Below are 22,695 nucleotides of genomic sequence, written 5' to 3'. Positions count from 1 at the left end.
AAATATTTAAATATGTCATTAAGACACATTGCCTCTTCTCTTATGTACACAAGATTAAGTAGCTTTCCCATAGTACACAATTAAGACACATTGCCTCTTTTCTCAGTACACAAGATTAAGTAGCTTTCCTGACCCATATCCAAATGTAAGCAGTACTAACTTCTAAGAAAAATCACTTACACCAAGATATGACTTACACCAAGATGATCAATGTGTTCATGCGCTGTAATAACAGAGCTTTTAGCTACAGTTTAGTTTAGATGCAGATTGAAAAATGTATTGGCAGTGAAGAGTTTGCCTGATGCCCCACACATAAGTGGTGGGTTTCGTTTCACGTTCCAGTCCCACTCCCAGTCTCATGCTCCTTGGGGTGGCAGGAGCTGGACACATGCTGGAGGGAGCATGTGCAGAGCCTAGGAGGAGGATGCATGCTCTCATTATGTCACAGTGATCCGTCTCTGGTTAGCCCCCTGCGTTCCCTGCACATGCTAAAGGGAAGGGAGGGAAAAAAAACCTTTTTTTTTTTTTTTAAACTGACTCATGCAGCACTGCTGCTGACTCCAAGGCACTTCTGCTTCAGCCTGCCTTCCCCAGTGCTTCCCCAGTCCCCACAACTCCCCCAGCCAGCTGTTGGACTGCACTGGTGCCAGGCACCAGCTCTGGGGTACAACTTTAACAAGTCAGCAGCACACACAGAAAAGAGATTAAATTTGTTCCAGGCAAATGTTGAGGCAACTCCTCTAGGCACTACCACATGAAGGTCAGGATGTCACGTCCTCGAGCCCTACCCCTCTCCAAGTGGCTGCATTCTGCAGCAGACAGTAGAAGCATGTGCCAGCCAGCAGTACTGCAACACTCCTGCCATTGACAGCTCCAGCCTGACTGACACCCTAAATCAGCCTGCTCCTCCAAGGCTGCCAGCAACCTAAGTGCTCTCGCATTCCATGCCAGGTCTTCAGCCCGGCAGGCTTAGTGCGGCAGTCTCCTCCTGCGCCATTGCTGTTTCTCTGCCGCCTGTCCACTGGCACTGGTATGTTTGACCTCGTAGGACCCTATGGCCTGGTCTACACTGGCCACGGATTTCGGCAGCAGTCGACAGGGGATACGCAAGTTACGTACAGTAACTTGGGCTACGTCGACACTGCCGGCGGCACAGCTGGCAGTGCAGGATCAATTTTGCGGGTTCGATTGAGTAAAGACTCGCTCAATCAAACCTGGAAGTCGACTCCCTAAATCCACCCCGGCAAGTAGCAGAGCATTCCCTGTCAGCGCAGCACAGTGGAGACGCCGCGGTAAGTAGATGTTAGGAAGTCAAAGGGAGATATGCAAGTTACTGCACGTAGCTTGCGTCTCTCCCGTCGAGTGCCGCCGAAATCCCTGGCCAGTGTAGACCAGGCCTTGCGTGTTTTCTGTCGACTTCCTAACATCTACTTGCTGCGGTGTCTCCACTGCACCGTGCCGACAGGAAATGCCTCCCGTCGACGCAGCACTACACTACTTGCCAGGCTTCGCCGGCAGTGTAGACATAGTCTGCGTGACAGTTGCTTCTCAGACTCTTAGGGTCAGCTCCATTTCCCTGCTGCATAAACATCTTACTCCCAGATTTGCAAAATGGACAGAAACTCTAGCAGCTTTACGCAGCTGTATTCAGCATTTATCAACCTCAGGTACAAACTGACCTACCGCAGAGGAAGAGTGTCTGATAGCCTTTCTAATATGGCTGCAGCACAGCAGAAAACTCCTTAAATTCTCTCTTAGGCACTTAGGTCAGCCCACCCAGTCCTCCCCAGTGGACCGGGTTTGGGGGGGTCAAGAGGGAGCAGGGCATCCCCACAGGCGCCGTCTACCAGACTGATCCCCTCCTGGCCATATGTCTCAAGGGTCTGAGTTGGGGTGGCCACCCTGAGGGCCGGGGTGGGGCTGAGAGGCCTTGATAGTCGCCCTCGGCTCGGGGCTGTGAGGCCTGGCGGCCGGCGTCGACAGTCGCCCTCGGCTCGGGGCTGTGAGGCCTGGCGGCCGGCGTCGATAGTCGCCCTCAGGTTAGAGCAAGGCAAGCGAACAATTTGTAGCCCTGGCCCTCAGACAGGGCAGGATGAGTCAGCAGTCTATATAGCACAGACCCTCAGGAAGGGCGGTGCCGCATAACGGTCTAAAAGCCAAGCCCCCAAGCAGGACGGGGCTGCAAGCAGTCCGTGGTCTGGGCCTTCAGGCAGGGTGGGGCAAGAGATGTAGTCTGTCGCCCCCGGCCCTCTGGCAGGGCGGGGCAAGCAAGCAGTCTGTAGCTACGGCAGGGGTTTGCGCACCTCTGCAGTATGAAGCTCAGGTTGGGGGGTTGCTGTCACCCCAAGGGAGGGGGAGGGCTAGGCCTGCCCGACACCACCACATCCCGGCACTGGGCCCTGTTTGTGACAGGGGTGGTCCTCAACCCAGTCAGCAGGGATCCTACCACAACACGCTGACCTGCCTCTGGTGGGAGATACCACTCACACCGTGCCCCTGGGCCACTTCCTACCGTGCCTCCCGCTGCTGTCGTCCGGGTCTCGTCAGGGCTTCGGCCTGGCGCTAGTAGGTCTCTGGACATCTGACGCTGGGCAGTCGGCCATGGGTAGCAGGTCGCTGGGGCCTCTGGTTCCCTCAGCTGGGTGCTGAAGTGGCCCCCTGCTTAGAGCCTCCTGCAAGCATCCTTCCTCCTTGGCAATCTTCCTGGAATGGCAGCAGTTGGAGCACAGCCTGAGGGGGCGGGATTTCCACTGCCCATAGCGTGTGTTTAAGCCTTTCTGCTCAGTGCGGGGTAAGCCCACCTGTCACAAGCCCCCATATCTGAACACCTCACAATCTTTATCCTCACGGCATCCCTGAGATGTAGAGAAGTGCTGTTATCCTCATTCCACAGATGGGGAACTGAGGCACAGCGAGGGCAAGTGACTTGCCCAAGGTTTCATAGAAAACCTGTGGCAGAGCTAGAATCTGAGTCTCCAGCATCCCAGCTAACGACTGGACCATCCTTCCTTTCTATTCAAAAAAATTCACAGCGTTAATGGGCAAATAAAGAGATTACACACACTAATATTTTGCAAAGTTTTATTCGCAAATCAGAATGACCAATATATTTCTTGCATTCTGATAGAGTTCATATTCTTGCCAGGTACTCAATAAAAATCGGAGTATTTCTCCTAATAAAAACATAAGTACAGAGAGTTAAAAATAGCACTGGTGCACCAATAATAAAATATCCATATCATGTCAACTGATTTATAATAAAAATATTCTTTAGTCAGACTATTGCATCTCTCTTCAGATTCCCAAGGGGAATTAAAAAAATATGCATTAAAAAAATAAATCTCCCAGAAAAGCAAGTCCTGTAACATGTGCAACCATTATAACAAAGTACATTCTTTACATTCTACTTTCAGTCTCAAGGGGAAACTCAAGGCTGTTGTACTAGGACAATTGTATTTAAGATTCCAAATCATTAATAGCAAAATTCACCCCTATACACAGAGCCAGGACGAGGACTAGGCACTACGTAAGTCTTCTAGATAGAGCTTAACTACGTGGTGAATATGCCTTGTACTGGCCCTTCTGCTCAGGGGTGAATTTCACCCTAACAGAATATATAGGTGTAGACTTCCAGGTTACAAATACATTTAGAAAAAAAATATCGTAAAATCTATTCGTAAGTCACTGACTAGCGTTTGCACTGAAAACCTCCAAAATATACACCAGCATTGGATTAGTATTTGAAAAGTCAGGAAATAATTTTGCTCAACAGGAGTGTTGCCTGTAATGCCCCCTGGTGGTTTCCCTGCACTGAACACCACATCCCGTAGAAGTCAGGTGAAACGTCGCACTCACAGAAAGTTGTAAGGAAAGGAGGCAATGGCATTTTATCTGAGCGATAGCACGGTTGTGGTTATTACTGCACATTCGTGTCCACAGGTGCACAGGGGTACAGCCAAGACTAAAGGCCAAAATCCTGAAAAATGCTAACTCACATTGACTTCATTGGGAGTTGAGGGCATTCAACTCCTCACAGGACTGGGCCGTAAGCAATGTCTGATGTTACAATCCCGGATGTTACTATAACCAGAACTCAGAGGTGCTGTGCACCTGCAGTTCCTGCAGATGTCAAATTAGAGCTGAATTCTTTCTTTACTTTTCTAAAAATCCCAGGACCAGAGCTTCATTTCCCATGTCCCAGCTGATAAACTCCGGCTAATATGAGCACCATCACTTGGGACAAGACAAAAAAAATCCTGAACTCAGAAACTGGGAGACAAGTGGAGGAGCCATTGATTTTTCAAATATATATTTTTAGTGTTCTCTTTATGAATATTTCCCTATAGGATGAAAAGAAAATAGTTTTTCTATGCCCTAGTCTCCCTTTATGTATTTATTACATCAGCACAAATTCACTTTTAGTCCAACATTTAAGTTAACACTAGCAGATATATTCTTTTTTTTTTTTAAATATAAAAATAGGTAACTCAACAAAACACTGAAGACTTGGTCTCCATTAACTTGTAAAAACAGAGCTAGCGAGTGAGTGAGTGGAAAAGCAAATATAATTCAAGATATGGAAACAAGGATATCACAGTAATGGTACATTAAAATGGTACATTAAAATGTCAACACAACAGCTAATAAAACAATATATATTAAGTGTGGCATATTACAACAACATATTGAACACACTATGGACAGTGTTGGAAATCCTCAGCATGATTGTACAATATAATTTATCAAAACCTAGGTTTTAATATTGAATTTGTACCATTTATGTTGAAGTAATATTATTGTCTCCTTTCACCCTTAATAGTCAATTGGGCTATCTAGAATACTGCATACAAACAGAATTGATATTTTGCTTGGTCCATGTGATATAGGTACATTGAAGCCACAGTATTCAGTAACTATTCATTGTCTGGATACATTATTAGAAAAGGGGTAGCAGCTCAGGACTTTAGAAAATGGGAGAGGTGAAGAATCAGATATAATACATACTGCTGTACAAACAGTATAAGCCAATTCAGATGTGTGTTTAAGGACATGTACATATGACCAAGTGGCTCAGGTACATGAAATATCCCTCTTCTGGAAGTGAACACAAATATAAATTTCTTGTCACTGAAAAAAATAAAAATTCTTTGACAAACTGTAATCACTAGCAAAACTACCTTAACTTGGGAGATATTGAATATTATATGCAGAGAGAAGTGTAGAGAGTAAGCAAAGAAGAAAACAGTAGAAACATTGTTCTGTTGCGTACTTGGCACGTGCAAAGAGATGTGTTCATTCTGCAAAGTGATGCTGACAAATAAGCCAAACTCAGTGCTCATTTGGGTGTTCAAATGCTGCTGCAGTACCTGGTCTAGCTACACAGAAGGTAGGTGACCTGAATTAAGAACAAGGCTCAGTAGTCAGAGAACAGTTGATCAAAGCAGAATTAAGTTACATTTCAAAAAATGTAGGTAGGCAACCTCATATTTTACAATAAATATTCTGAACAAGAGTCAAGTCCATATTTCCAACCATTTACCTTACACTTTTCTACAGTGGCCTATCAACATAGTATCTAAGAGCTGCAGATCCTAGTATCTAAGTACTTGTTCAGATTTGTCAAAGAAAATGTGTGTCTAGCTCTCAGCAATCTAACTTGTACTCTTCTATCATTGCTGTTGGCATTACCGCTGCAGCCAGTGAATTTTTGGAAGAGATCTGTAACAAAACCAAAGCAGCAGCAGAATGATACTATGATTCTAATGATTCTAAATGGGGAAATAGAAAAAGGAGCTACCAAGACAATGCCACTTTGATAGTCACTGAGGTTAATGGGAGAGCAAGGAAGCACAGTAGAAACACTGAGGCAGATCAGCTGGTCTTAAATTGCCATAGCTCCATTGAAGTTAATGGAGCTACAAGAAGTTATGTGATCTGAGGCTCCATCACAGAGGGTTTAGCATCAGACTTCTGAACAAGTATAATAAGGAAAGGGAAGTCGAGAGCAACTAAGAACATATTATAGAAATCAAGATGAGAGCTAAAACGATTGCTGCCTAATTCTGATCCTCCTTAATTGGTCAATGAGGCTTTGTTTTCACTAGGAAAAAAAGGTGTGTTCTTAATTTTATTTAGCTATCACAAGGCAATATCCTAGTAAAGACAAGGCACTTGTAGTTTTAACATGAGTCAGCAGGTCAAGGTAAACCCTAGACTTTTCTATAGTCCAAACCTCAACCAGCTAACGTGTGCAAACTATACATTGCCTTGTCTTCACTAGGATTTTACCTTGTGTTTGCTAACTCAAATTCAGGACATATCTTTTTATCCTAGTGAAGACAAGGCTTTAACAGGCTGAGGACCACCACAGAGTTAGCCATGGCTTACTGCAGAGTTGAACATGAGGAAGCTTATTTTTTAAATCAACTGTTTCAGATTGTGGGCTGACATTTGGTGGAAACACTCCTCTTTACATCCCTTTTGTTCATAATCCTCCTAACCTTGTTTTCCCTTCTCTCCTCTGGTCTTTTTTAACTTCCCAGTTCTTTTATTTACCTTCCGAGCTGTCCCTTTTATTCACTTCTCCTCACTGCTTACTTCTCACCTCCTTACATTGTCTCTCTTCCCTCACACCTTCCTTTCTGCTTCCAATTTGTAAGCTACCTCCTTCTTCTTGGATACTGAATACTTCCTCCTGATGCATGTGCTATGCATGTTTTTATCCCCACTTGAAAGAGGATATGAAGCTATAACTAAAACCTGATTTTTAATGCTTTGCAAAATGTTCACAGTGAAACCTGAAGCCAGGCAAAATTAATTTGGTGTTATATTTCAGCACAAACTTGCAACTCTGACCTTTTAAAATCTCAAGCTTGGGATGACTGATTCAGAACCATTCAAATCAGGTGAAATTCTGTAGAATAAACAGTTGATTCAGTTGAGTTTGCTTTGTGATTTTAGCTACATCCCACCTCAAACAAAGGGTTGGTCTCCACATACTTTTTGTACCAATTTAACTATATCAGCTTAGAAACTAATATAATTAAAGTGGTGGAACCCCCTAGTGTGGATGCAATTATACCAGCATAAAGCTTATTTTACAGATCTACAGAGGATGTTCCCTAGGATAAAGCACAAATAGTCATTGGTTCAGATGGACTGAGTGTGGGATTGATTCTATAACTAGTGGTTGAGGCACTCACGTTGGAGATGGAAGGCCCAAGATCAAATCTCTGCTCTAATGACTATTTAATTATTTATACACTGTAAAAGAGCTTCACACAGGAGAGACTGAGAGCCCTCTACAGCAGAACGTCCCATAGCCTGGTGATTAGGGCAGTATTCTGCATTGTGCAAGTCCCAAGTTCAAATCTCTGCTCTACCACAGGCAGAGGGGGAAACAGAATCTGGGTTTAACCCGTAGGCTAAAGCTTACAAGGGAGACAGCAGTGGCAGCACCACCTGCCTGTCTTTTGTGAATGGTGTTTTGGTCTTCACAAAATCAATTAATAGCTTCAGCAAAAAAATATTTCCAAATAGTTTCAGTTCACTGAAAAATACATATTGTTCGTCACAAAAAACTTCACTCGGGTCTACTCCTTACACCATTTCCATGATATCAGGCTAGCACCTTCAATGATAAAATGGAAAAACAGTATGATTTTTCATCACGACAGCCAGGAAAGCAGTTTTATTGGAGATATCTAAGGCTACGGCTACACTGACGGTGGCAAAGTCGCCGCCGTCAGATCGATTTCTCTGGATCAACTCAGTTGATCCAGAAATCGATGTACTAAGACCACCTTCGCAAGCGATGCAGCGCTGCAGTGAAGACGGTGCGCAGAAGAGGAGCCCAGAAGTTGACGGGAGTTATGCAAGTTTTTTGCGTAGCTTGCGTAACTCCCGTTGACTGCCACCGAATCCCAGAGGTAAGTGTAGACAGGGCTTTAGAGGTGTTATCAGTAGTCATTTGTCACTGAATGTCTGTGTTACTAATAAGAATTCTTTGTAAAACTTTGCTTAAGAAGCAATAAAAGCTTCACAGCCATGAAGACTGATCCTTTGGTATTAATGCACACATTCTTATATATGGCTCAGAATGTGAATTACGCTGCACTTAAGAAAATGTCAGTAAAATCTCAATGTTCTGGATACAGATGATATCACAGTTCACAGATGTATTCAAATAAGAATGAAAAGCACTACAAGTAAAATTATTCCAACCGTGTCGGTGCTGCCACACTTCTCAGGAATCCAGACTCCCCAATTTTATGACGTTTTCAGCAGATCTTGCCTAATATTATGCAGATGCTTTGAAAAGTGTGCAGCACAACAAATCATTGAATTAGACCATAAGCCAGGTTATGCTGTTAGGGCTGCATTTTTAGCCAGGGTGAGGTTTTCCTCTTGTATCTCTCTAGCGTGGAACACTAAATCCACTAAAATATGCTACTTTTTCTCAGATGAGTTCCATTTCTTTGTGAAAGATCTTCTCCCTGGTCGCTTTCACAATTTCTCTGAAATAAAGAGGCCATCATGACTCAGTCTGTTGAATGAGATACAGAGCTCCTACACAGATTAAGTATGTGTTTGTTAATCAATCACCGAAAGGAAATAAGCAGGAGAGCTAAGAGAAACATCACTGAGGTTCTCTACAGGTGTAAGGTACATCATGGATATTTTTCCATCCTCTGAAACATTTAGTAGGACACAACCAAACAGGATTCTGGATTGGTTGGTCCACTTTGAGGTGGCTGTTCCCACCTGAGATTATTGGGCCAAAACTAAAATAAGTGACTTCCCTGCCAAAGTAGAGCAGATGGCCTATAGTGGGGTTGACAATCTGACCCCTAAAGCCAGGATATCCTTGTTCCTTCTTTTCTATATTGACTAAAGCTCACAAAACAGCGTGACTGAAAACCCCACTTTATATTTGGCTAAATGGAGACTGAACAAATCCATGTAAACAATAAAGCAAAAAACAAGGCTCACTAAAAATTATATGTCATAAGAACCTATATAGGATACTTAGGTAAAAATGCATTAGGAGTATGTAAGCTTGGTATACTTGCAACCTAATGAATTTTTTGAGTCCATGTTTTTGCAAACCTAAAGTTTAAGCAATACAAACAGTCCAGTGATGCACTCTCATGGATACTAAAACCTTTGAGAAGCCATTGAATACAAGCGTTTTTCCATTTTAGATAAGACTACTGAAGTCTATGGCAAAATCCCACTGGCATCAGTAGTGCAAGATTGGCCCTTAGCACCGAATTCCCATTCCCCATTTATTCTGGTTTTGCATGGGGAAAGTACAGTACGTAGTAGGGACTGGATGAAATCCCTCCTTCCCAACCCAGCCCAGAGCAACTGCAGGCCCCCTCCTCTCTCAGCTAAGGGTTTCATACCATGCTCATACTGCAACCTCTATACTGCTCCCCCATATTATAATTTTGGCCAGTGAATACAGTTTTCAGAGCCACTGGCCACTCCTTGCTCCCCATTTATACCACAGACAGCGCTCTTGGAGCGGTGGCCCAGGGTACACAAGGGGTGCAGCATCTCATGGCCTGGCTTCTCCGAGGGTTGACCACCAGAACCATGGCAGTTCTGATGCTTTTGGGACCCCAGGGTGCCCATGATATGGGAGCAAGATTCACTTCATGGTAAAATAGTTATTTTTCCCTTCCCTTTTCCCCGTTTTTCAATGTACCTACCAAACTTTCATCCTGCATCAGTTGGTTGCATCCTTTCTCAACTGTGAGCGAGATAAGTGGTTGCACAGGGAGACAATACTGTAAGAGAGCTGGGAGTAGGGGGGATGAGAATTAAGTGAGACATGTGCAATGCAGAAATCCCTGATATACTTAATACAGCTATGGTGCTTTACATCTTCAAAGCACTATGCAAATGTTAGCTTGCCCTCAAAGCCCCTCAGGGTAAGTATTACCACATCAGTATTACTATCCCACTGCCGTACCTTCCATCGGCTTCTGGCATATTGCCTTTTGAAGTTTTCCAAGTTAATGATAGATTCTCGCCTCACCATGGCCTGCTGCTTGTCCATTGGCTGGAAGACAAGAGATGATAAATTTATTGCTTAGCTTCCTCTAGGGACAGAAAGTAAACCTGACTCTGCTTGTGTCGGTTACACTTTGAACTGAGTTAAAAACCAGAGAGAGGATGGCAGAGAGGTGCTCAAGGGAGGGAGAAATTCTTGACTTTGCTAATTCTTCAGAGTGCTTCGCCAATCTGTAGCACCTGTCTTATCTGGTATGAGCCTAATAAGCCTGCTGGCTTTCATCCAAGTCCCTTTCTCTGAAAGGCATTGGGAGAGCATGGAAACAGTTCCATCAGGGGCTGCTGAGAAGGAGATGGAGAGCTGTTGTCAGCATACCAATGACATTTTAGCCTGTAGCTCCTCTGCCTTCTGCCGGGGTTTGACAAGTGTCACTTAGGAACAGTGACAGAACAGAACCCTATGGGGATCCTTAGCCAAGGCCCTCTGGGGAGGGAAAGAGGTTACCCGGCACTACCTCTGACCCTTTGGAAGGAATGGGCATTTAAAATTAATTCCATCCAGCCTGCCAGCTGCCACAGTTACATTCATAAGAAACCCTTCACAATCTATGGTGCTGACAGACCTATTAGTATTAACTTGAACAGCTGTCATAGGGAGCTAGGAATTCTCATACCAGATCAGACCAGTGGCACATTTACTTCCGTGTCCTGTCTCTGAAGTGCATTCTGTATCTATTTAGGTTTTTAAAGTCAAGCCACTGTTTCAACTCCTGAGAGGTTTTAAGGACCCATGAAAGGCAAAATCTCAGCTCAGCCTTAACTCTACAGCCACTATCAGTTCCTCCAGAATAAAGGGGGAAAACAGACTAGTGTACTTCTTTCATTGTCCAGGCTGAGTGTCACGGTAGAAGTAAATAGCACAGATGGTGAAGGGCACACGAGATTGACGATCAATGATATAAAGTGTTTAATAGAGACACTAATAAGAAAAGATGCTTTAAAAAAAAAGAAATATATGAATTTTAAACCTGACAGTGTTCTGTTTAAAAAGTAATTCAACTTTAAGAGGTTCTGTGGGCCTAAGTCAATATCCTAGCTGCTAATCAGCCATGTCAGATCCTTCCCTGTGTACAAGTCAGGAGGGTGGGAAATGATCTACTGATGAAATCAGGAAATCATATCAGCTACAGTGTACCAAGGAAATACTAACAATGGAGAAGCTAAGTGAGCTCCCAGAGAGCCAAACAATTTATTTTTAAACCACCTGGAAACTTTTGCATTACACTAGTTCAGAGGTTCTTAACCCATGGGCCAAGACCTTAAAACAGTTCAACCAACTGTAACCTAAAAAGTAGGGAATCTGCTCCCATTCCCTCTCTTTGGTCTTCTACTGAAACTAGTTTGTTCAGTTACTTGCAATGAGGTCCCCCCATAAAGATGCATCACATTGTACTGAACTTGGTGCAAAAACCCATATGTAGGATTCTGGGTTCATGCGAGAGGAATTGGATGCAAGGAGCTGAATATGGGCTCATGCAACGAAAGGAGAGGGAACCTCTACTTAAGGGGGATATAAAATGTTACAAACATTTGAAGATGCATTCATTAAACCTGATTCTCTGTTCTAATGGGCATATCTTTTTCTAGAGATTGAGCCTTAGTAGTGACAAAGTTCAGATCTTGATGCTAGCTTTCCAGGTTTGGCTGGGTTAATAATTAGGGTTTCCATGTTGGGCTCTTTAAGGAGATAAGCTTCAGCCAAAGTTCAGAATGGACCTTTCCCTAAATTCTGACCTGGGCTTCTTTTTTCCCCTAGCATGTCTTTTTGGTGTGTAAGTTTATTGGGTTTATTATTTACCAGAAGGGTTTGATAACCCCAACTCGACAATGCTGTTTTGTGCTACCAGTAGGCACAGGGAAACTCAACAGACACAAATAACTTTTTGAGGGACTTGCTGATCCAATTTTGAAGCTGGAGAACGTATAACATTCATATGAACAAGAAATACTGAGAAACTTCAAAGCGATCTACATGCGCTCTGCTACTCACACATCAAATTGTAATGCACCAACAGTACTGCTTCTCCACTGACCTAGGAAGTAGGTCAATACCACACTGGTAATCTACAGAAGCAATGTTGAAGTCTAGTATTGGCTACACCTCTGAGGGGTTTGCTGAGCAGTGAAACAGGACATAAGAACAAAGTTATAACAAAGGTAGCTCTCAACTGTAAGTGATTTACATTACGAGAGCTGGACAGTTATGTAAAATGGACTGTGGGAGGTGCTCATTTAGGTTGTGAGACCAATAGATTCAATTCAGACTGAAGAAGAAAAGTAACCAAATACATAGGTTTCATTTGTATGGGGCCTGTCAGGAAGTATCATTTTCATGAAATAGTGCAAATTAAAAATGGGAACTTTTCCCGAGCTCCTGATAATAAAATGAGAGAACATTATCTTACATTCAATATCAGTTACGATACACATGCTGCATCAGTAAATATGGCTCAGGGAATTTATGTTGTAAGCAGATGTTATGGTTGTGTGAGATCCAGAAATGCTTAGATTTAACTGGACCAGAATTAAACAGACACACAAGGAAATAGAGGCACCAGACCAGTATGGAAAGTGCAGTTGTAAGGATTTAAACACCTTTTCAGGAAACTGACCGGTAATATTGTTAGTCTCTCTAACACAAGCTATTCTACTGTTGAACAGCCAACATGGTTCTAAACGATACACCTAAGCCAGGGTACAACACCACAGCTTTTCTTGTCAGTAGTTCTGCAATTTGGCTGTAACCGAACTGATGATGTATTTTACAGAATCTTTTTAAGAAAGGGAGAGAGAGCAAGGAGGCGCCATAGGACATCAGAGTCAATGAGGGACTCTGCAAATTTTAAAGCTTTATGCGCATGTATTCTGAGATGTTTGGATTTAAACAAACATTTTTTATGCAACAGCCAAAAGGTATGTAACACCTTGAAAATATGCTGTTAGACAGTCATGGCCTGATTGTCAGTGAGGTTGAGGTTTCACAAATCCTCTTAAAATGGCAGCTTTTAGTGCTCAGCATTTTTGAAAATCAGGTCATCAATGTAAAAACTCCAGAGGATTTACCATAGTACAGCAGATCACCCCATCCTTCCTAAAGCAGTCTCTAATAGCTGATTCTAGCTCTTCTAGCCACCAATGGCCAGGAAGGCCACTTAAAGAGGACAACAAGTTAAATGCATACATTTTTCTATGGAGAAGGATATGGAAATGCCAATTCTAAGAACACTTTTAATGGGAAATCCAGGACAACTTTCACTATTGCAAAGAGAAATGTTTAAAGCCTAATAGCAAACACCAGAACCATTTGCACTGTTTCTGCTTCCCATCATTCTCCGAGGCTGTCCTCAGCCTTGGAACTTGTACAAACAAATACAGACGCTGAGATTTCATCTCCAGTGGCAAACTATGTCAATACCTCTTTGAGCCAGCAATTAAAGGAGCTGAAATTATCAGCCAGCCCTCCATCTCCATTATAGACAGACAACATCTGTGCACAATTGACCCTGCGTATTTAAGAATTAGATGTCATTTCCCCACATTATAAGGGGCTAGGCAGCATGCCACAAATGTGCTAAGTCATCAAGGCTGGTGAGAAATCAAGTTAGACCTACAAAACATCACTGTTAAATGTCAGTTGTACAATCATCAAAAATATTTAAGTGCTCATTCAATGACAGAGCCCTGGCGTGATCTGGAGCGCCACTGAGTTTTATGATACTCCAGACTGTTAATAATCAGTTGCCCCATGTTGCTAAGTACCTTGCAAAGTGGTGACCTCCTCGTTCTCAGCTGGATGTGATTAATCAGAAATCCTTTCTCAGGAGCAGTACAGCAGTGACCTCCTTCAATTCATGAAAAAGCATTGGTCTTGTGGAGTGGATCATAATTATACTAGCCTCAGCCAGACACGTTAAGGAGCAGAGCACCTGCTCTAATGTCCCTTCTGCTCTGTGCCAGTACATCCATATGCAGAGATAATCCAAATGGGCAGTGATATGAGTCCAGGAGTGGGGCAGACAGATTCTATGCATTGAGGGTCTTTTCTCCAGATTTTGAATCTTACTAGATTTTAAGTTATTTTTCAAAATAAGGGGAAGAGAACTTAGATTCTGAAAACGTTGTACGATCCCTCTGGACAGTGCCATCTTCAGTGTACTGTGCAGCACTGGGCAGAACTCTAGGCTTGGACTCTCAAAGGAGTCTAGCACTCAATGGCAGTTGGGCACCTAACTCTCTTAGGTTCCCTGGAAAATGACAAGTGAAATATTTTCAAGAATTAAGATTTATTAGGTCCTGGGTAAAATTTTCAAAAGCACTTAAGTGACGTTTGCCCCTGAGTCCCTTTTTCAAAAGTGACTTAGGCCTAAATCCGCAAAGACATTTAGGCACCAAACTCTCATTGATTTCAGTGGGCGTTAGGGACCAAAATACCTTTGAGGATCTGGGCCTTCTGCACTTAGCAGCCTAAGTCTCATTGAGAGACAATGTCATTTTATGCCCCTAAGTCACTTAGAAGCATTTTGTCTAATGTAGAGTATACCTCTCTCAGGGTGGGGTGCATGTCTTTCTCTGCTGAACACCAGACACAGCTATTGTGCTATATACAGGTGTAAAACATCAATAAAATTGTAGTTTTTCACTAGCCTCCCAAAGTCACTATGAGAACATAGCATGTTTGATTCATTGTTGTCTATGAGCTAAATGAAAGTACATTATTATCTTATCTATAAAGCAAAACACAGGATTACTCTTATAACCTTATGAACAGCAGCTCATTAGCTTCTCCAGAACAGAGGAGTGGGCTTTGTGGGAGAGAACAGGGGTGGACAAAGAGAAAATTCCGACATATCAAGCATGACCTCTCCCTTTGTCCTCCCCTTTGTTCAGAGCATGATTATCCGAAAAGGGGGATTTGGTCCACTAGGGCTGGAGAGTTTGCCTGAAGCCATGGAGAGTGACTCTTTCTTTTACCCTTTTAGGGAAAGCAACGGCATCCATTTCCAAACTGGCCACTGGAAGCAGCCCTGAGAGCGAACGTTGTTGTTTGACTCTTCTCTCGAAGACGTGATATGCACTTCCCACAGTTTGGGAGCCCAGCGAGGAGGGATTTATTGCTTGATCATGTTGTTTGTATTGTGGTAGTGCACAAAGGCCCAATCAACGTCAGCCCCATTGCAATCAGCCCTGTACAAATCTACTGGCCGGGCCCCAAAAGACTTCCACTACTAGATGCATCACAGAACTGGCCAGGCCGATGTTCTCTGGCAACCTGCAGTCTTTATGACAGGTCACAAAAAACATGGGCTTGATTCCTGCCTTGCAGCTCTGCTCTGGCAGGGTCAAGTTCCCACTCCTTGATTCTCTAGGCCAACCCTGGCTCTGAAGCAAGTTAAAGCTTCTTCCAGGCAGCTCTAGCCTGTACCACTGGTACAGGCTCCTTAAATGACCCTATGCCAGTCAAGGACTGCCATAGTGAAGCAAAGCTCCACCACACTCCCTCCAGGCCACGACACACCCTCTGCGCAGGCAGGGGAGGGAGAAATAGTGGGGAGAGTGTGTGTGTATAGTGTGAGTGTGACAACTGAGGCACAGATGCCCCAGCAGGGAACTCTCTTTCTCGGCTAGGCATTTGTGTCTAGATTACAGCCTTTTGCAGTACCTCAGCCTCACAAAGGAGCCATAAGCAAGCTAGAGAATATGGCCCTGTAATTACTTCACTAAGTAGATATTTAAACATCCCATTTTCACTCACAGACTTCCCCATCAGAGACTATAGCATCCTGGATAAGAGACTATTTATTGTGTCCAAAACGTGAAATGGGTTACATTTGTGCACATAAATACAACCTGAACAATTAACCTTTCCTTTGAAGTACAGGAAAATGGTGCATTATTCAGTTTAAAGGTTGACTTTATTTTTCTTTTACTTTCTTATAAGTTTCAAAAATAGCCTTTGGAACAAAAACACCAATCTCAAGTTCCACATCACTGAGTCAATGAATTGTTTCCTTTGAGGGACCTTTCTTCTTGTGGAATAAAAGTCAAAGGTCCTTTGACATTGCCTGATGGATCATCATCCTCATAAATAATCTAGTATTTGCACCACTAAAATATACAAACACAGTTCTCCAGTCATTCCATTACAGATTTATCATTCTGTCTTTTGAACAAAATATTTCTAGCACATGAAACATAAGGTACCTGTTTTTACGGCAAGAACTTCACATTAAAGGACTAAAAGTATCTAACATCTGATGACAGCTGAAGAGAGACTACCCTGAATAACTAGCCTATAAAAGAATTCTAACTTTTATTCGTTAGCTGTGATTTTCATAGTGTGAAATGATAAATCACTGCATTGTTTGCTCCATTTTAAAGGACTCCACTAACCTTCATAAGTGTTTTTAATTATCTGCTGTGCAGAATTACCCCAGCAAGTCTGTAAGACTATTTCCCTCATCCAAACAAGAATGTTACCGTATTATTTGATAGACTTCAAAGCATGCGGTATCTGGTAAATAGGGAGTGAAATATTTCTTCATTTTCAAGTTAATTACCTAATAATTTTCAGGACCTGTATATTTACATAATATTAGTGCTGAATAACTGCAGGGTTACATGTGCCCTAAAACAAAGTGATATCTAATTCTCTAAGGGTTCAGAAACTGAGCTAGTCACAATATCAACACAAAATTACTGCAGAGTATAGGATTTTGGTCAATAGTTTGGGCAACGTCCATATTTCTGTTTTAATGAATAGGTGGTGGTGTTGTGGTGAAATTACACACCGAGATGATTTTTTACTGCTGCACATTGATACAGACAGCAAAATAGGCCAAAATCTGCATTAGATACTCTATTAACCAACATTACTGACTTGATTCCACATCAAGATTCAAGCCTGCAAGGAATTCTTCACAGCAAGATCTATTTAACAACTCCATCAGTGATTCATTAATATCTTTGTTGAAAACAGAACCAAAGTTTCCATTCATGTATGTTTCATTTCCATTCTCCAGCTGAAAGCTACTCATTAAATCCTGGATCCATTTGAGTTCCTCAGAAAGCTCCTGACTCAGAGATTCATACTGAGACTTTAAATCAATGTATTTCCCAGTGATACCTGCAAGACTAGAACCTACAGTTTTAATGTCGTCCTGTAGATGTTTCTTCAAGGATTCAATTTTACGGTGCTCATACTTCAGCTGTGAAAGCTTGTGTCTCACATTTTCATTTTCTTCTTTGTACCATGCTTCTTTTTCATTATAAATGGAAACCAGAGCATCAATGTCCTCCTGCAAGGAATCATGGGACACAGCCAGAGTGCTGAAACCATGTTCCACCAGAGAAATGTCTTCTACCACATGGGCAAAGCGCTCAAAGTTGATGTAGGTGTTATTTGGTGGCATACTCGAATGGCACTTGATGGTGTACTCTTTTAGATGTTTTGTCTTCAGCTGACTGTTCTCAGCCTTCTTGTTTTCTTGGACTTTTGTTTCTTCTATCAACTGGTGAGTCTTCAGACAGAAGAACCAATATTACTAATTGTTTACAAAGATTGCAAGATATTGCACAAATTCAACTCTACACAGGACACAAAGGATGCAAATTGCATCTCCACAATGCTGGGGAGAAGCTTCATTTCCAGTCATTCCCTTTCATGCATTTGATTAAAATAAAAGGAGTGATGTGACAAGCACTAAGAATTCATTCCCATGTGACACATGTAAATAAACAAAAGGGCCGTGAACTATTTGCATGCTATTTTGTGCAGTTAAATTCTCAAAACCATCGACATTTGTGAGGAAAAAATAATAATCTTGAAAACACTCCACTCAATGTTTTGTACAATACATAACAAAATGAGAACAATGCAGTGTTTAAACATCCCTATTTGTCATTCTGAGATTAGCCAAATTTATTTTCACTAAGAGATTTATCTATGGAAGCAAGCTGTGCTTAGAACAACACACACAAATCCAAGTATCAAGTAAATCCGGACAGCTATTAGCTCACTACAGCAATGACATTTTGAGGAAGCTGATTTGTTTTCACGTTTGCTGTGGTCAGCTCTTAACATACAAAAGTACGACTCCAGAGGTACAGTTTGTATCCATGCAAACAGTGATTAGAGATGAAAACAACACAAAGTGTGCTCTAATACAGAATACTGTATGCCCATTTATTTATATTCCAGTAATGAATGGCAAATCTTCGTCATCTCTCCTTTGATGTTTATTGTAATAACAGAATTCATTATTAAGGCTTGCAGAAATCCAAGATTTTGGAAGGAATTGAACAGGTTTTTACCACCGTGTCTTGCATCCAAGGATCTCAGAATGTTTAGCAGCCAGTTATTCCTCATAACTTACCTGTGAGAAAGGGGAATATTCTCCCTGCTTTACTGTGTGAAAGTGAGACATGGAGAGGCTAAGGGTCACTGACTGGTTCAACTGATTTCTGAAAGCCATAACCGTGGTGAATTCTCTTGCTGTTTAGGCACCTAGCATTTAATGTGGAAATATAAATTCCCATACAAATTCTGTATTAGTTTAGCCCGAAACAAATGTCCACCTGTTATAAAGCATCAGCCATATTCTATCATGATCTTTGGCCTTACCGTTATCCAAGGATGAGTGAGAGCTTCTTGAATTGTGAGCCGCTTCCTACAATGAAACACAGAGTTAAATGAGAATCAAGCCTCTTACCACACACTTCTTTCATGTTGTTTATGAACCAACATTTTTATATTGTACCTTGTATCTATAACACTGTCACCAGTAGTACCAGGATTACTTACAGTAAGGTACAACTTTCACAGCTACTTTTGTCCATAGGGCAGGTGGGTTCATACTGCTAGGTTTCTGTCTTCAATGTTAATACAGTGCTACCCGCAGTAAAGCTGTCAACTGGACTTAATTTTCATTTGCACTCAATCAAAATCTCTCCCTCTCTCATTGCTCTGTTAAAAAGAGGTGAAATGTTGCTAATGTTTCCTGATATATTCTGTCTTATTAGTCTAGCCTGCCTAATGAGCAAATTCTTCCGCACATACTTGGTCTGACTTTTTATCTATATCAATTTCTATAAGATTAACGTAATCAAAAACATCTTTAATGCACATGCTATTAAGTAACCCCTGGAGCTATTGCTTCCTGAAAGCAGTATTCCTGGATAGGATGCTTCAGTACTAATCAGAAAATCTAACTTCCTCCTACACCATAGCAGCATTACTAATGGTACACTATTTTAGAAGGCACTTTCTAAACCGGTGCAAAACATTCACATCAGATGCCCTTTAACCTTTGTTGGGCCACCCAAACTTTCTCCTACCCTCAGTTTATTAGCACGTGGTTTGCAGTACGTTCCTATTCTCCAGATACTGCTCCTAGCTTGTGCCTGGCTTGCTCAACCCCACCTCACTCTGAAACACCATCTCACATCTCACCAATTTATCTCCTCACCCTCCCTCAAATAATCTACCAAAGCAGACAAACTGGAAGATGATACAGCCCTTTCAAGCATGTTTCTGTATATTAATTACTGACATCTAATCATTTATTTAATTTTAATGTAGTGTTAGAGTAAATCTCCTCCCAGTTACTTCTGAGAATTGATGCTGATTAAATTGTGGTTCTGCTCTGAGCAGCAGCCTCGACACACTGGCAGCCTCTGTGCATTAGCACCCCCACCCCCACCACCAATGGCAGGGCCGCATTCTTGAGTAGAGCACTTAGGCTCCCCTGCAACACAAATCATTATAGCAACAAAAGTAACAAAAAGTGGATATGTACCCTGGCAAAAAAAGGTAGATCATAGTCCATGCAGAGAAGCTGCTTTTGAAATATCTGAGTATAAAATCAGTTCTCTCTCTCTCTCTCTCTCTCTCTCTCTCTCTCTCTCTCTCTCTCTCTCTCACACACACACACACACACACACACACACACACCCCTACCAAGGACAAATGGATTGCAAGATGTCATTAGAGACAATAAAAAAACCCATTTAAGAAATACTGGACACAAGAACAGCTTCTAAAACCCAATAAACTGCAACAATTGGCACTTCACAGAAAACAAACCAACCAGTGCTTAATGTGTAATGAAGGAGGTGCAAGGGCTCAAGCAAATAGGAGCTGGAGCTCAAGCAATTTTTTTACATTCATAACTGATGCAGCAAGCCCGAGGTGCCGGGGCTCAGCCTTGGCACAAATTAAACACAGAAACAAACCCAACCCTACTGGTGAAAGAAAATGCATGCCAAATTTTGGCACAGGGCATATTTTTAGGGCCTCTGTATACAATGATTTACAAGGGGCGCAATACACCTGTAGTTAACACCTCACTCTGGGACCGTGACATACTCTGCAATGAAACCTGTGAACTGCTCAGTGTGCTCATTTTTGCCTGGGACACATGAAAGGCAGCCAGCCATTTTCGTATATTTATTTACCGCGTGTCCTTCACCAGAAGTTTCTGGATAAAGTCTTTTGCCAGATCACTGGTGTGACTGAAAAATTCCTCGTCAAATTCGTAATTCACGGCTGTGATGTTGGCGAGAGTTTCCTGCTTCGTTTCTCCAAGGAAAGGTGATGCGCCGCTCAGCCTGAAAGGCCAGAGAGGAGAATCATGTTTTGACTGAAAAAAGAAAGTTACTTTGACGTGATTCCAAGATTATGAAATGACAACGTTGGAATGTGGGTCTTTTACTCAGGGCAGCCAAGGAGATTTGGAAATAATAGGCCCAAACCTGGCTCACCACATATATGGCTACAAAACAGACTCACAAAAGCAGCATTAATGTGTTTCCAAGTGTGACAGCAGCGACTCTATTCACAGACACACCTATCCCTGAGACACATTCAGGTTATTGCCGCCCAGTGTAAGAATAATCAGCACTGGAGGAGGGATCCCAGTTGCTATGAATGCATCAGGGAGTCCATGCACACATACCCACAGGCTACACCAGGGAATGTCCCTCCATAGCTCCCCTTTGGTCAGTGCCCTCTCTGTCCCACAAAAACCTGATGTTAAAGCACTTTGATTATAGTTCCTTTTTTTATACCAGGAATGCTGAGTGGAGAGAGTCAGATTTCCAGGAAGTGTTATTTATAATAAGGAAATTGATCCAATCCTATCTTAAAACTTCCAATACTACTACTACTATTCTTGCCTCCTCTGTTTGGGCTTTGGTAGTAGAAGTTCAGGATGCACTGGGCTCAAAACAAAACTGCAGCAAACCCTTCAGATCTTAGAGGAGTGTCATTGCTTATTTAAGTGATTCTTCTCACAACGGGTGTTTTATCATCCAAACACTGTCACACTGGCCAGGTAACTTTCACGTGACATCTTAATAACTGTGATTGTATCTGCTCAGCGAGGACATTAGATACACAGAGGCACTATGCACAAAAACAGGGGGCTCCCAAACTTTTTCATAATGTGGACCAAATCTCAGCAGAGAAATTGCCACCCCCTCCCAATCTGCAATCATGTAACAACCCAGAACTGCCACAGCTGCTGACAAGGGAAGGTAAACACAAGGGGAGTATTTTTAGCTGCCTTTGGCGCACTAAGCATTGTCCTATTTAACTACAGTCAATTGTGCTGACTACTTCCGCTCTTCACTCAACCTACCATGTTTCTTGCTGAATGAAATGGAGCAAAGGGACAAGGAGGAGAGTAGGCAACACGTAAGAAACCAGCTCTTTGTGGTTCACTAGCAGTCACAAAACAGAGCTGGAGAATCCCTGACCTATAGTCTTTGGCCATAATTTTTTCCCTTCCTAAAAATCATGCTGTGGGGCACTTGGCTTCTCTCCTTCCACCCATTACCCCCTCAATTTAACTGATGCTGAGTGTGTCATATGAGTCCTTTGTGACCTTGGGCAAGTCACTTCACCTCTCCATGTCTCAGTTTGTACAGCTGTAGAATGGGGATGATTCTCACCCAACTTTAAATCATTAAATGACCCTTGAGAGGCACTGTATGAATGCTGCTTTAGCACCTTGGCTCTACGTGAGTAATCATGAGGATGAAGAAAGGATGTAGAGAAACTGGGAAGGATCCAGAGGCGAGTGACAAAGATGATCAAGGGGATGGATGCAAGCCATATGAGCAGAGGCTGAAAGAAGTGGGTATGTTTAGTTTGGAAAAGAGGAGATTAAGGGGGGGACAGGATAGCAGTCTTCAAATACTTGAAAGGCTGCCATAAAAAAGATGGAGAAAAGTTGTTCTCTCTTCTTGCCACAGAGGGCAGGACAATAGGAAATGAGTTCAAACTACAGCATGGCAGATTTAGATTAAATCTCAGGAAAACTTCCTAACTCTAAGAACAGTAGGACAATGGAACAAACTGCCTAGGGAGGTAATGGAAGCTCCTTCACTGGCGGTTTTCAAAAAGAGGCTGGATAGCCATCCTGCATCTTGACAGGGGGTTAGACTAGATCAGTGTTTCTCAACCTTTTTGATACCAGGGACCGGCTTCCTATATTGTGTCAGGGAGATCTCAGGGACCGGTGCTGGTCCATGAACTGGTTGTTGAGAAACACTGGACTAGATGACTGTTGCAATCCCTTCTAATTCTATGGTTCTATGGCTCTATGTTGCCATCAA

At 42.5% G+C, this 22,695-nt stretch overlaps 1 protein-coding gene across 5 annotated transcripts in view; it reads right to left on the bottom strand.

Moving 5' to 3' along the window:
- Positions 1-3,002: 3,002 nt before the first annotated feature.
- Positions 3,003-22,695, bottom strand: part of DAPK2 (death associated protein kinase 2) — an 80,915-nt gene continuing 61,222 nt past the window's right edge. For 2 of the 5 annotated variants that reach the window (XM_067534806.1, XM_067534807.1), the window contains exons 8-10: positions 20,533-20,685; positions 18,701-18,746; positions 15,859-17,597 (exon numbers count right to left, since the gene is read on the bottom strand). In XM_067534806.1, coding sequence (XP_067390907.1) covers positions 16,950-17,597; positions 18,701-18,746; positions 20,533-20,685 — 847 coding nt within the window. In that variant the 3' untranslated portion in view covers positions 15,859-16,949. Of the gene's footprint in view, positions 8,517-9,712; positions 9,806-9,979; positions 10,070-15,858; positions 17,598-18,700; positions 18,747-20,532; positions 20,686-22,695 lie in introns of those variants that run through there. The other 3 variants (XM_067534809.1, XM_067534808.1, XM_067534810.1) reach the window with 3 other exon arrangements.

The sequence above is a fragment of the Emydura macquarii genome, unplaced genomic scaffold (genome assembly GCF_026122565.2).
Source record: "Emydura macquarii macquarii isolate MOO-44397 ecotype Brisbane River unplaced genomic scaffold, CSIRO-AGI_Emac_v2 contig_3451, whole genome shotgun sequence".
Classification (NCBI taxonomy): Eukaryota; Metazoa; Chordata; order Testudines; family Chelidae; genus Emydura; species Emydura macquarii.
This window is presented reverse-complemented; position numbering and strand designations above follow the sequence as displayed.